Genomic DNA, 13644 nt, shown 5'->3' with positions numbered 1-13644 from the left:
GGTTCTGTTCTTTGGACAGGTGCCTGACATCTGCTTCGTTGTGTTTCAGCTTTTACTGGTGTTGGTGCTTGTGTGAGTCATACCTAGTCTCTCAGAACTGTAACTGCTTCTGTTCTGCAGGTTCCGATGGCTGCAAAAGGGCCGCCTCCTTTCCCAGGGGTGCCCCTCATGGGCTCCCCCGTGGGCGGCCCTCTACCACCACCCATTCGCTATGGACCACCCCCTCAACTTTGCGGGCCTTTCGGGCCTCGGCCGCTTCCTCCACCATTTGGTATGATGATTGAATAGTAGTAATTGACTTGTAGAGTGCAATTCATCCACTGCAGTTCTCTGTTCCTTTTTGAAACTTTATAATAATGCCTTTTACAGGCCTAGGTAATGAAAGTGCAAAGCAAGCGGAGTACATTTTTAACTTGATTCCTCAAGGTTTTAGGACACACGGGGTGCTGCCTAATTCCCCCGTACTGAGATGGGCAGATCTCTCTTGTAGACGAGAGCTATTAATAGAAATATTCTGCAAATGGCTAGAACTAATTCTCCCAACTTGAGAGCTTACAGAGTCCTCTAGAACAGATGCACGTATTAGGAAACATGAAGTGTGTAATCACCGTGACGGAAGTATAAGCAGTGGTTCAGAGTAGAGAGGAGGGAACGGATTAAAGTTTCACTCCTTGCTTTGGGAACAAATAAGGAAGTGTTAGCTCTAGGGAAGGTCGAGTTTAATGCCAGATAAATGTCGCTGAGCTTAATTAGGGGGAGCTAGACGGTCTTTCCCCAATAGGGCAGGCACCTGGGTTTGGATGGCATGTTAGGTCCATGGGGAGCTACTGCATGGATTGTTGCCACAGTAGTGGACACTGGAAGTTTCATTTGTTGCAGTAAAGCCCTTATTTTGTAATCCATCATCTTGCTGTAACCAGGGGTACTTTCAAGTACTAAACCAATCCCTTGTGAGAGAAAGATGGCAAACCTGTGTAACAGGAAACACAAGCTCGCTAGAGCCGTGTTTAAGTCCTGCCTGTGTGGCCTCCTGGCCGGCTGGCCATCAGCACAAAATTTACCTCTTCTCTGACATCAGGAGAAATTTAAGACTAACCTACCTAAAGTCCTCTACATTTACCTGTGTTCATATGTATTTTTATTTTTCCAGGTCCTGCTTTACGTCCACCGCTAGGCTTAAGAGAATACACACCAGGCATTCCACCTGGAAAACGGGACCTGTCTCTTGATCCTCGAGAATTTTTACCGGGACACGCACCTTTTAGACCTTTAGGCTCTCTTGGCCCAAGAGAGTACTTTATTCCCAGTACCCGACTACCGCCCCCTGCCCATGGTCCCCAGGATTATCCACCTCCACCTGCTGCAAGAGACTTACTGCCTTCTGGCTCCAGAGACGAGCCTCTACCTGCCTCCCAGGGCAGTAGCCAGGACTGTTCACAGGCTTTAAAACAGAGCCCGTGACTCTGACCTCTAACGTGTAGTCTGAGAAAGTGGACTGTGCACTGTTCGTTACAGTAAAGGATTTCATTGGCTTCAAAATCCAAAAGTTTATTTTAAAAGGTTTGTTTTTAGAACTAAGCTGCCCTGGCAGTGTGCATTTTTGAGCCAAACAATTGAAAAATATCATATCCCCCCTGAATAAAAACCACCTCATAAGCTAGAGCCTCCTTACAACTTTGAAATGTGCAATAAAGAATACCTGTGTTTTAGTTAATGTAGCGTATGTAACTGCTAAATGATTTAGAATGTCATGAAAAATATGAACATTTCCTGTGGAAATGCTAGAACATGTATTTCCATTTACCATCCTATTTTTAGTGTACACCAGTTGAACACAGAGCAATGGTGTTTATTAGCTTGGTTTTTTAAAATACTGGTCGCAAAGACTGTTACGCTAAAAATGTTTACTAAAAGATCACTAAATTTTCTCTCCCTTCTTGCTGAAGTTCTTTGTAGTAATAGTTCATAAAAATGTGGTTATTAGTATTTCCCGAGTGTCTGTTGCTTCATTGGACTGTTTTCTCATGAGACTGGTGCCCCTCTGAAACCACGTCAAGTCAGGCTCCCTGCTGCTCAACGCTTAGGAGGGTCAGCCTAAAGTCACCTGGGAACACCACAGCTGTGTCCTTGTCCTGCCCAGGTGCGTTCCGGTGACTTCAGCTGCCCACTGAGAATGGTTTCCTGGCTATGAGCTTCTATTAGTAGCAGGAGCTGTTTGACCGGGTTTTCTGTTGCTCTTACCGCTTTTACCATTCTTGAAGGAAGGGTGTATAACAGAAAACTAAGAATGTTATGTTGTGACCATTGGCAGGAAATTCCTTTTTCCAAAAGTAGTCTATTATTTCTCCCATACCTTGCCTCTGTTTTTTAAGGTAAAACCAGGCAAAAAAGATCAGAAGAGTGTAATACTTTAAGAACGAACAATTTAGGATTCTCTAAGGCTCGTCTGTGCTACTCCAAAATTAGTATCTGAATGCTGGCATTTCTATTTAAAAATCAGTAAATCTGAGCCTGATATTACATATTTAAAGTATCCCTTATACCCATTATGACCTGTTTTTTTAAAACAATGTTTCAGATTTAATCAGATTTCTGGAAGGCTGGTAGTATTCACCACTTAGAGCATACTGTCCCCTTCTCCAAAGTTCTGTATCATGATACTGCTGAAACCTAGACCATGACTTGTCACCGTTACAACATCTAATGTTCTAATAATACCCTATAAAATAAAAAGCAAAAGCTTCACTGTGAAACAAAGGTCTTTTTTTATACTAAACTACTAAAAGATACCACTTTGGAAAGATGAGGAGCATTGAAAGAAGACAACTCTTCAAAACTCAGAAGAAAAACATAAATAGTTCTTCAGGAAGAGAATTCATAGGTCTTCCCATTTAATATCAAGAACAGAGGAAACTGAAGGGAACAGCCCATAGTTAATAGAGGTGATTTTCAACCATGTAAAATAAGGTTAAATCCACAAATATAATTTTTCAGTAGGTGAGTCTCAGGACAAAATAATGATGAAGTTAGTATAATTGCTAATTTTATATAGTAATGAATAGATAGACCTGATAACAAAAATAACCAAGTAGGAAAGTTAAATTAGCTCTATTTTAAAACCAAAGCTAGTCTTCTGTGCCTCTGAATTTGTGTGTGTGTGTTTGTCCTGTTTCTCCTTGTTCCTGAAAGTCCGTAAGCTGTAGAACAATTCCAGTGTTGCTCACCTGAGCCGGGGCGGCCCCCTCTCCGTGCCTCCTTCGGCCCCGGGGCGCCCTCCCGTCACAGCTCTTTCACAGGGCCTCAGTTAATCGGGGGTCTGGGCTTGGTTGCTAAAACCATCTTTTATGAAGCAGCAGTGTTTCAGCCTGAGAGCATTTCTACTACAGTTCTTGTCCAATAGCTGCTTTTTTTTCCATTGGAAAACAAAAAAATAATTTGTGGAGAGCACAGTATCCAGTATTGTGTCTACTGCTTCAAGATAACCACTTGTCATCCCATTCAGGGCTGAATTAAAGCTACGCTAATCCCATTCGAGCTTCACTACTGCTGAAAGGCACTGTAGTCCATATATGTCGACGACAGCAGATGCGGCTTCGTACAAATTATCACTGACATACATGTCTTACGGTCTATGAGAAAAGAGAAAGACCAACAGATCAGTTTTGCTACATTTTAATAGTAGGTACTTTAAGGGATTATTTTTTTTAGGTCTCGTCAGCAACATCCGACAGAAGGTACTGAGTACTCCACAGGGTACAGAGTGCTGCCAAGCACCTTAGAACATGTACAGGACTTGAAGAAAATGTGGTTCTTGCCGCTTGAGAAGCTGACAGTCGGGGGCTGACAACTCAGTCTAAGGGTTGAGTGAACAAACAAGGTAATTTATTAAGGCAAATTCTTCATCCCCTTGAGCTATTGTGGACTGAATCATTTTGGAATTAATCTGATTAAGACAGACAAGACTCAATTTGGTTGTGAATTCTTTCAGGCTCCAAGTTTTTAACATCCATCTCTAACAGAACAGACAGACAACCGGAAGTAAAGACCAGCTTTCTTGAAGTATAAGGACCAGAACACTTCACTGTGGCTACGTACTTTAAAAAGCACACATCCAGCAGTAGGACTCGGGTTATTACACTAGTTTAGGAACAGGCCAAGTACTGGCGCTGCGTTGCCCTCCTACCAGCAGTGGTCGTTAACATGGGGAATGTTGAATGTGTGGGTCTGCATCCAACCCCCCCCCCCATCCTAATGTTCTGTGGATCACATATCCATCCACCTCATGTGTCCTCTGAAGGTTTTATTTATGCCCCATTAAGTCAAAAGTAATGTAAATAGTCAAATTATAATAAGCTAATGACCTGCATATTCCCATATGGATGAAAGTCAATATATCTACAGAGGAAATAAATGGCAATCCTATCTACCTATATAGAAACAACTAGAGGAGCTCCAGCTTTTGCATACTCACCACCTAAGAGGTATGCAGGCTTTAAGGTTTCACAATCAGTTGTCATGAAAACAGCAGTTACCCCTGCACTATCTCGTTAGCATCTGACTCAGCTTAGATGACGTGACTTAGAGGGCGTTACAAAGCCATCTAGAAATCTGTAATTACTCTGACATGTTCCATCCTTACCCCTAGAATCACTACCAGAACAAATAACGTGATGGGAAGAACAGCTAATCAACAGGACTACAAATGTGCTCTTTCAGAAAAACAATCTGGTCATCTGGAAAAATCACAGCTACGACCTGGGAACACTCCCATCTGGGATACTGATCTGGCCAAGGCACACGATTTCTAAACAGGAAAACCATGAGAGCAGGGTGAATTTAGGCCACCTCCGAGGAACCGCGTACGTCTCCGGGCTGACCTGCCCCAGGAGCCTATGCGATCCAATTCCTCCTCTCAACACAGTCTCATACGATCCTCCCCCCATCAGCTCAAAGTTTGGCATTCACTCAAAAAACCAAAAAAGCATACTGGAGCAGAAGTGAACGGACGTGTAAACTCTAGCACATTCTTATTGCTGTATTAATTTTGAAGACGAGCACGTCCTACCCACAGCAGTGTTGTTCCAGGAAGCAGGGCAGGAACAGTGGTAAGTTAGGAAAAGAGACTATGAATTGCACAAACACTATAAAAGTTAAAACACGTTTCAAAACTACAAGCCCGCATCCAAAGGAGTCGTCTGTGTCGGTGGCGTGCCGGGCTGTGAGCGGGGCGGGCTCGCTCCGGCCTGCCGGCGCCCGTGCGGCCTGCCCCCCGCCTGCTGGAGGCGAGTGCGCTCCGCGGAGCTGGGATGGTCGCTACTGAGTGGGAGGATTCACAGACGTTCCAGGTGACTCATGTCGGGATCATTCCTTGTGCAAAGTCTGATGTAGATGAAGATAAAGTGGTTTCTTGGTCAATAACTGCAATTTCTTTCTTTTAAAGTCAGTGGGTTTCTTGTATCTGTAACCACAGCAGAAAAGTCATGGTTTACCAGAGTGGACAAAGGACCTATTCTACAGTCACACGCTAAGAACGAGTCACCACTCAACTGGCACGAAGCCCGCGTGTGCGTCACTTACAGTTCTATTACAATCGGCCCGGCTTTAATTTCATCCATCTCCATGAAAGCAAAGCACTTGGTGCTGGTGAACCTTTTTTTAGGCTTGTAGTGTTTGAATTCAAAGAAGATAGCTGCACCTACGGAATGAAAACAAACCACATCAGCCACAGACGGTGTATTTTCAGCGTGCCCATCATTTTCTGCCATCAGCAGAAGCATCCGAGCGAGTAGCATAATTTTACCAAGTAACCTCTGTCAGACAGTCTCTCTGACCACACGACTGTGGTTTCACCTAAAACTCCTTCAACTGAACGCAGTGACATTTCTCCACAGCCTCCAATCCTACAAAGCACAGCAACGCGTCCTGAAGCTGGGCGGGCTCAAGAACGCATATAAGTTCACGCACAGGTGGGACCCCTTCAACACCACACGAGGAACACAGAGGGTGCTTGTGAAGCACGAACGGTGCCCGCAGACGCTCAGTAAGTAGCAGAGGTATAAGAGTTTGTCAAAATATCCAAGCTTAAAGCACTCTTCTCCCTCTGAAACAAAAGCTCCAAAGTTCAATGTTTGTGGGTGTTTTGGAGTTCAAAGAACATACATCATGTGCTGGTTCGGTTTTTTTTAAACTGTTACCTGTTTCCTAAAGCCTTTTATAGTGATCAGAGCACTGTTTTGGTTTTCTTGGAATTACGCGTTTGTGTGCAGACAGCATTCTGGAAGACAAAGGCCTAAAGAGCAAGCCTACTCCTATCCCACTCCTCCCCTCAATGAGCAAGCTGCAATGAAAAATTCAGATGTTTTTATCTCCCCAAAGCCCAACAGATAAGCTCTCCCAACAGAAAGAAGCTTAAAACAGTAAGTTGCCTCATCAACGTAGCCAAGAACAATTAATTTCTTTTTTAAAAGATTTTATTTGGGATGCCTGGGTGGCTCAGTGGTTGAGCATCTGACTTCCCGGGATCGAGTCCCACATCGGGCTGCCTGCAGGGAGCCTGCTTCTCTCTCTGCCTATGTTGCCTGCTGTTGCTCACACTTGCAGCCACTGTGCCAAGAGAAGCCCCGAGAGACAAGTCTTTCAGTGGCGGGGCCCCGGCGCCAGATCTGAGAAGTAAAATGTCGAATGTTTTAGAGAATGTGGCAACTGTTCAAAAGGCACTTCTGCGTCCTGTGCAGGCTTCTTGCAAAAGCATGACAAGTCAACAACTGCACCTGAATCCCAGGTGATGGAGGGATTCTGCGGTCCTGTCCTGGAACGCCGGCACCGCGCCGGGCACACGGCAGGGAGAAGCGTTAGTCCCAGGAACCGGCTAACCTGGAAACATAACTTCACCTTTTCATAAATGTGCTTTTGTCCTTTCCCATCCTTCTGCCAACCAAGTACAAATTATGGTATCTTCCTGCCCAATAAAATCAGCGGGGAAAACCGGTTCTTTCAATTCTTGGAGATTTAACCACCAGAGCACCTTAGGGAGCCTCTGCCTCCCTTCACTCTTCAGTAAGAGGCGAGCTTCGTTCTGTTTTGTTCAAGATGATGAAATGTTATAATCAAAGAACATTTATTACATAACTATTATTTATTACACAACCAGGTCATACAGTTCCTAATTCCCACATTTAAAAAAATTGGTATTTCATTCAAGTCAATAAACACTACGTGACAGTTGCTTCTGCCCACCATACGAGGTTACTGGGCGCGCACGTGCGCGCGCGCGCACACACACACACACACACACACACGAGGAGAACCCAGGCCACAAGAAGCCAATGTTTACCGTCACAAACCAACCTTTGGTTAATTTTTCAACATGCTTCTGGAGCTCAATGTCCACATTAAAATGAACGTACGTATCTTCTTTTCTTGAAGCCACAGGAGTATCTTGCACAGGAGTTAAATCTATGCCATTCAGATCTAGAGAGGAAAGGAAGAGTTTCAAATATATAAACTCCAACACTGCAAACGAACCACAGAGGAGAGTCTCAGCAGACACTCCTTTTGCTGTGAGCACCTACCCAGGGAGCTTCTGGTTTCCAGAGGTTTGTGGCACAGAAATAGTGGATGGGGCGTAGGGGAGAGGCCTCAGGGCCAGGGGAGGCAGCACGGTCATATATGGGGGCAAAAGAAAGCTTGAAGAACAAAAAGCGTGATCCTTATAGTTAAGAGGGGAAAAGAACTTTTGTCTTCCTTACGCCACTATACTGTTGTCTGCAATAAAAATTTGGAACATGAATACTATTCCACAGCGGGGCCCCTACCCGTTTCCTTTTTTTTTTTTTTTTTATTTTTATTTATTTATGATAGTCACAGAGAGAGAGAGGCAGAGACACAGGCAGAGGGAGAAGCAGGCTCCATGCACCGGGAGCCCGATGTGGGATTCGATCCTGGGTCTCCAGGATCGCGCCCTGGGCCAAAGGCAGGCGCCAAACCGCTGCGCCACCCAGGGATCCCCCCCTACCCGTTTCCAACCTTGATCAAGTGCTTGGCATGGAAAGGCCTTTCACTGATCATTATCAGAATCGTCCTGCTGTACTTCAGTCAGAGCCAAAGCAAAGGACGTGAAAGCTGCCAATGAAACCTTTCTCTAAAGGAGTAATTTTTTAGACATAATATCTACATTCTATCTGCTAGAAAATAACCTGATTTATAATCGCCAGATGGTACACTATGTAGGGTGTACGGTTTTACTTTCCTGGAGCCAGGAATCTTCCAGTTTAATCAAATTCAACATGGACTTATTTAGTGATCGAGTGTTTATATATTACTCAACAGACTCCTATCTTAGAGAACTTAAAACAATTTGGTACATTCCATTATTTCAGTCCCTAAAAATACTTACACAAAAACATGTTTCAGTTCAGCGTGGGTGCACAGGTAACACAGTATCTATCACATCCATCGTTTGTTACATTCTGTTTTACAGTGTCCCGTCCCAAGTGAGTCCCAAGTGAGGCCTTTACAGACTGCCTGTCCGATAACTGCTGTGAGCCGTGGGGTCTCTATGTTAGAATTCTCTGCATCTGAATTCATTTCTCTTTTATTCAGTACTACTGAACCCAAGGGCCTGAATTTGTTTCTATGATTGATAAAAGTTCAATTTCAGTCCTTATCGGTTTCTTTGGTTTGTCTCAAAGTGCAGATAAACCGTAGATGAAGACTGATGGTGCAGTAATTTCTGAGTAATAGTGTGACAACCTCATTGTCAATCACTTAATAAGTATTTTTAAAAGACTGCCGGGCGCTTTGCCAGTAAGGTGCCATATAAATGCCTGACACCAACCAAAGAATCCTATGAGTGCAGATTCTGTTTTCAACCAAAGACTCAAAAAGTTGTTTTCAAGGAATAAATGGTATGCCACACTGGACAGTAGAAAACAAATCCTGAGGACAACCTTGCTTACTTCATAGGGAATACATTGCTTCTGTAATCTCCCCAGCATTAGGCTCGGGGTATGAGGTTTATGGATGTGGCCGTCCTCCTCCCCCATCTCCACTGGAGGCCCGGCTCTCATGCACCCCTGCAGGGGCCCCGTGTCCAGGGCGCCGCAGCGGGAATCAGAGGGCCCCGAAGGGGACGTCTGCGGGAAGAGGAGAGCGTGGGGCTTTGCAGAGAAAAGCACACACCCTGAGAAGGTGGCAGGAAGGAAGTATCTGGCGTTAAAGACAGTGTGTATGTCTAGTCAGCACCCTCGATGGGATTTTAAGAATATGGAAATGTACCAAAAAATCCTCAAAATCAAATGTGCATGTAAGTTATAAATAATGAAGTATTTTTAGAAAATCATTCAGAAATATTCAGTGAAGGAACGGTGACGGCCGCCCAGGGATTTTACCTCACTGTAGGATGAATGCAAATAAACTGTCACAGAGGCAAGGACCCACCCCATACCCGCCAACGTCCCAGGTGAGAAACGATGCCACACAATTTGCCAGAAGGGAAAACGTAGGCGAGTTATTTACCCTTTACACTAACTGTAATATAGGGATCGATGCACTGCCCCGCATCCTTCAGACCGATTTTCTCAATTCTGATAGTGAGCGACGTCATCCCTGGTTCTGCCGGCAGCCTGGGTAGTAAAGTGCCTGGCGAGAGAAGAGCGAGAACGGTGAGCTCCGCCCACGCCCGCACAGCAAGTACTGGGACAACGCAGAGAAGATTCAGCCTTGCTCGTAATGGACTCAGCAACGAGCCAGGCATGGTTCTAGTTTCACGAACTCCCAAACCTTCAATGCGATTCTTTTGGAGAAATACTTCCAAATCTGTTATAGATTCGACTCACTCCAGGCAGCCCCAATTCCTGCATACTTTATGTACTCCTGTACCTATACTTCACGCTTACTCCTTTGGCAGAAGGTGTATTTCGTATCTCTGTAGAAAGTGGAAGAATAGGGATCCCTGGGTGGCGCAGCGGTTTGGCGCCTGCCTTTGGCCCAGGGCGCGATCCTGGAGACCCAGGATTGAATCCCACGTCGGGCTCCCGGTGCATGGAGCCTGCTTCTCCCTCTGCCTATGTCTCTGCCTCTCTCTCTCTCTCTCTCTCTGTGTGTATCATAAATAAATAAAAATAAAAAAAAATAAATTTGTGGTACTTAGAACTTGTTTAAAAAAAAAAAAAGAAAGTGGAAGAATAAAGGCAAGGAGCTTTTTATTTTTTTGGAACATTTTATTTTACTTTAAAGATTTTATTTATTTATTCATGAGAGACATAGAGAGAGAGGCAGAGACACAGGCAGAGGGAGGAGCAGACTCCATGCAGGGAGCCCGACGTGGGACTCGATCCCGGGTCTCCAAGATCACGCCCTGAACTGAAAGCGGACGCTCAGCCCGTGGGTCACCCACGTGCCCTGACAAAGAGCTTTTTTAGACTTTTCTTCTATTATCCTGAAATTTGAGAAACTTAATACCAGATTCAGTCAACAAATCTTTGGTTATTAATGGAGTAACTTAATTTGATGTTTATATATTTAATTAAATAATTATAACTTCCCACCCTTTCTGCATCCTATTGTCTGATCTTTCTCTGGAAAATTAATCCTGCTGAGAATGGCATACACAACAACAGCAACTGTGTATCTGAAACCTCTCGTACATATCTATTAAATTTTTTAAGACGGAAAAATCACCCAGAACCACACGAGAGCATTCCCTACCATTGTGAGCTGCTCCAAGTTTTTAGAATTGTCTGAACAATGCTGCTGTAAATATTCCTGTATACAGATTCTAGTGCGTTCTGGGCGTCTAACACCAAAGTTTAGTTTTACATGTTAAGCTCTTCTCTATTAGTGGCATCTTCTGATTATGATAAAGTCTCAATGCTAGTAAGTTCAATATCTCTTAATCCCTGAATTCCATACAGTCACCGCTTTCTGTGTCCTATTCCAAGACCATGAGGTGTTTTCTTATCTTGTAAGAACCTTACATTTTTCCATTTGTATTTAATTCCACAACCCACTTTGAATTCACTTGTCCTTGGTGTATAGTAGGAGCCAATCTCATTCTATCCAATATGGGATACCCAATTGTCCCAGCATACTTACTTATTTCTTTAAAAAGATTTATTATTTTAGAGAAAGAGTTCACACACAAGTGGGAGGGGTAGAGGGGAAGGAGAGAGAATCCCAAGCCAAAGCCCCATTGGGTGGGAAGTTTGCTTCTTCCTCTGCCCTTCCCCCTGGCTCCTGATCACCCTCTTTTCCTCCCTCTCTCTCTCAAATAAATAAAATCTTAAAAAAAAAAAAAAAAAAACCAAACCATCACTTCTCCTATTGATCTGCAGTGTGGGCTGATCTGATCATAAATCATAAATCTGATCATAAATCTGATCATAAATCAAGTGTGGGCTATTCTGGGCTTTCCGTTCTGTCTCACGGGACTGTTTCCTATCCTTGTAAGACACCATGGTGTCTTAATCACTGTAATTTTGTCAAATCTTGACATTTGTAAAACAAATTCTCTCCTCTTGAGATTACTTTCTGAAAGTGAACTACTTTTGGCCAATTGCATTTCCATGTAAATTATAAAAACAGCTGTCAAGTTCTTCTAAAAAAGTCTACTGGAATAGCAGTGAAGTTCAGATCAACTTTAGAAATAGTCACATCTTTTACAAATTGCTTCTTCCAATCCATTAACTGAAATACACCTTTTCATGTATTAAAGACTTCTTAATTTCTTGATAGTTTTATTATTTTCTTCACAAAGGTCTTAAACTTCTTTTGTTATTATTACTAGGTATTTGATATTCTATACTATAACAAATGTTATAATATTTATTTTCTAAGCAATTACTGCTTGTTTATAGATTAAAAAAATCTATACTTAAGAATTGGTTCTTTCAAAGAGACATGCATGCTCATGCTGAACTCTCTTATTAATCCTAATTACTACTCATCTGTTTCTTTTACAGGTACTATATACTCATTACATCTACAGATAAAAGGAGAATTTTCTTCTGATTTTTATCTTTTATTTTTCTTGTCCTAGTGTACTTGCTAGGACTTCCAGACAATGTTAATAAAGACAGGTAACAGTAGGCACTCTTACTTTTGCCTTGTTCTTGATCTGAAAAGAAAAGCTCCAATTTTTACAAGTACGATTTTGGCTCAGGTCATGATCTCAGGGTTGTGGGATCAAGCCTCGCCTTGGGCTCCTCACTCAGCAGGGAGTCTGCTTGAGACTCTCTCTCTCCCTCCCCACTGCCCCATCCCCACCATGCAAGCACTTGCTCTCCCCAACCCCCAAAAGGGACTGCTTATCTAACTTTCAAAGTCAATGGTAGATTCTTTTATGAAAGATTGTTTTTCCCGAATAAATATTAAAACTGTTTCCACATTAAAGAGATAAATTTCATTATTTTTAGTTTCAAAAATAAAGATATATACACATATATAAGCCTATATAGAGATAAATCATCACATTTGTATAATAATTTTGAAACAGCTAAGCCTATATTTGAGCTTGAACATGTCACTCAATTAGAAAATGTTTTTTAAAATCTTTTTTTTTTTTTTTAAGATTTTATTTATTCATGAGAGCCATACAGAGAGGCAGAGATATAGGCAGAGGGAGAAGCAGGCTCTCCCTGGGAGAGCCCGATTCAGGACTCAATCCCAGGACCCCGGGATGATGCCCTGAGCCAAAGGCAGATGCTCAACCACTGAGCCACCCAGGTGCCCCTGTTTTTTAAAATCTTAAAAAATTGTGTCTTGGGTTATTTTTAAATTCATATTGCTTTGGCTTATAATTTTAGTAGCTGTACTATTCAACACTGTCAGTAAATTTTCTGGACGTAAATAACAAGTTGTAAGATTTATATCCTTTATTTAAAATGAAATCTACCAAGCCTATCTTTATTTTTTATTTTTAAGATTCTACTTATTTGAAAGAGACAGAGAGAGAGAAAAGAATGAGAGGGAGAGGGGAAGCAGACTCCCTGCTGAGCAGGGCTCGATCCCAGGACCCCAAGATCATGATCTGAGCCCAAGTCAGACACTTAACTGACTGAGCCACTGACGTATCCCTCAAGTCTACCATTAGACAAATTAAATCTCATTTTGGCTAAAGACAGTTATTTAACAGAAATTTATGTTTGCCTTAGGAGTTTTTTTAAATTTTTAAAAAGAGAAAGTAGCATCAAGAAAGCTAAGATTTTTTTTTAATCTTTCTTTTTCTCAAGAAAGGTTGGTTAAAAGTCATTTTTAATTTTGAATGGGAAAAAACTACTGAGTCATATCATATCACATACAATACCACAGTCTTCATCAGCCTTACAGTGGTAGTGTTTACATAACTATGTATTTGTCAAAACTTACACAACCACATATTAAAAAGTGTTAATTTTATACATGTAAATGATACTTCAGTAAATCTGCCTTTAAATTTAAAAAGTCACAATAAACTTACAACTCAATAAATTATAGAAGAACAAAGGTGGTGACAAATAAACAGTCACAATTCTCAGAAACTTTTGCCACCAAAATGCAGACACTGCCTAGGCATCATGGAAATCCTATTGAATTCCCTCAGGGTAATAAGGAAAAGTTTTTTTCCTGCTTTACAATTAAATGTTAAATGTCATCTTCCTATTTCAA

The 13644-nt window shown here is 42.4% G+C and overlaps 2 protein-coding genes across 11 annotated transcripts in view; one reads left to right on the top strand and one right to left on the bottom strand.

The window, feature by feature from the left end:
- The window catches only part of MIA3 (MIA SH3 domain ER export factor 3), a 78669-nt gene extending 76683 nt beyond the window's left edge, over positions 1–1986 (top strand). For all 10 annotated transcript variants that reach the window (XM_055334001.1, XM_055333995.1, XM_055333998.1 and 7 more), the window contains 2 exons: positions 121–271; positions 1151–1986. In XM_055334001.1, the coding sequence (XP_055189976.1) occupies positions 121–271; positions 1151–1461 (462 nt within the window). In that variant the 3' untranslated portion in view covers positions 1462–1986. The remainder of the gene's footprint in view (positions 1–120; positions 272–1150) is intronic.
- A 1670-nt stretch (positions 1987–3656) lies between these two features.
- Positions 3657–13644, bottom strand: part of AIDA (axin interactor, dorsalization associated) — a 33519-nt gene continuing 23531 nt past the window's right edge. Inside the window, exons 7-10 of the mRNA XM_055334005.1 lie at positions 9517–9639; positions 7348–7470; positions 5578–5695; positions 3657–5458 (exon numbers count right to left, since the gene is read on the bottom strand). Coding sequence (XP_055189980.1) covers positions 5362–5458; positions 5578–5695; positions 7348–7470; positions 9517–9639 — 461 coding nt within the window. The 3' untranslated portion in view covers positions 3657–5361. The remainder of the gene's footprint in view (positions 5459–5577; positions 5696–7347; positions 7471–9516; positions 9640–13644) is intronic.

This window comes from Nyctereutes procyonoides, unplaced genomic scaffold (assembly GCF_905146905.1).
Source record: "Nyctereutes procyonoides isolate TBG_1078 unplaced genomic scaffold, NYPRO_anot_genome, whole genome shotgun sequence".
NCBI lineage: Eukaryota > Metazoa > Chordata > Mammalia > Carnivora > Canidae > Nyctereutes > Nyctereutes procyonoides.
The sequence above is the reverse complement of the archived record's forward strand: the minus strand, read 5'-3'. Positions and strand labels throughout refer to the sequence as shown.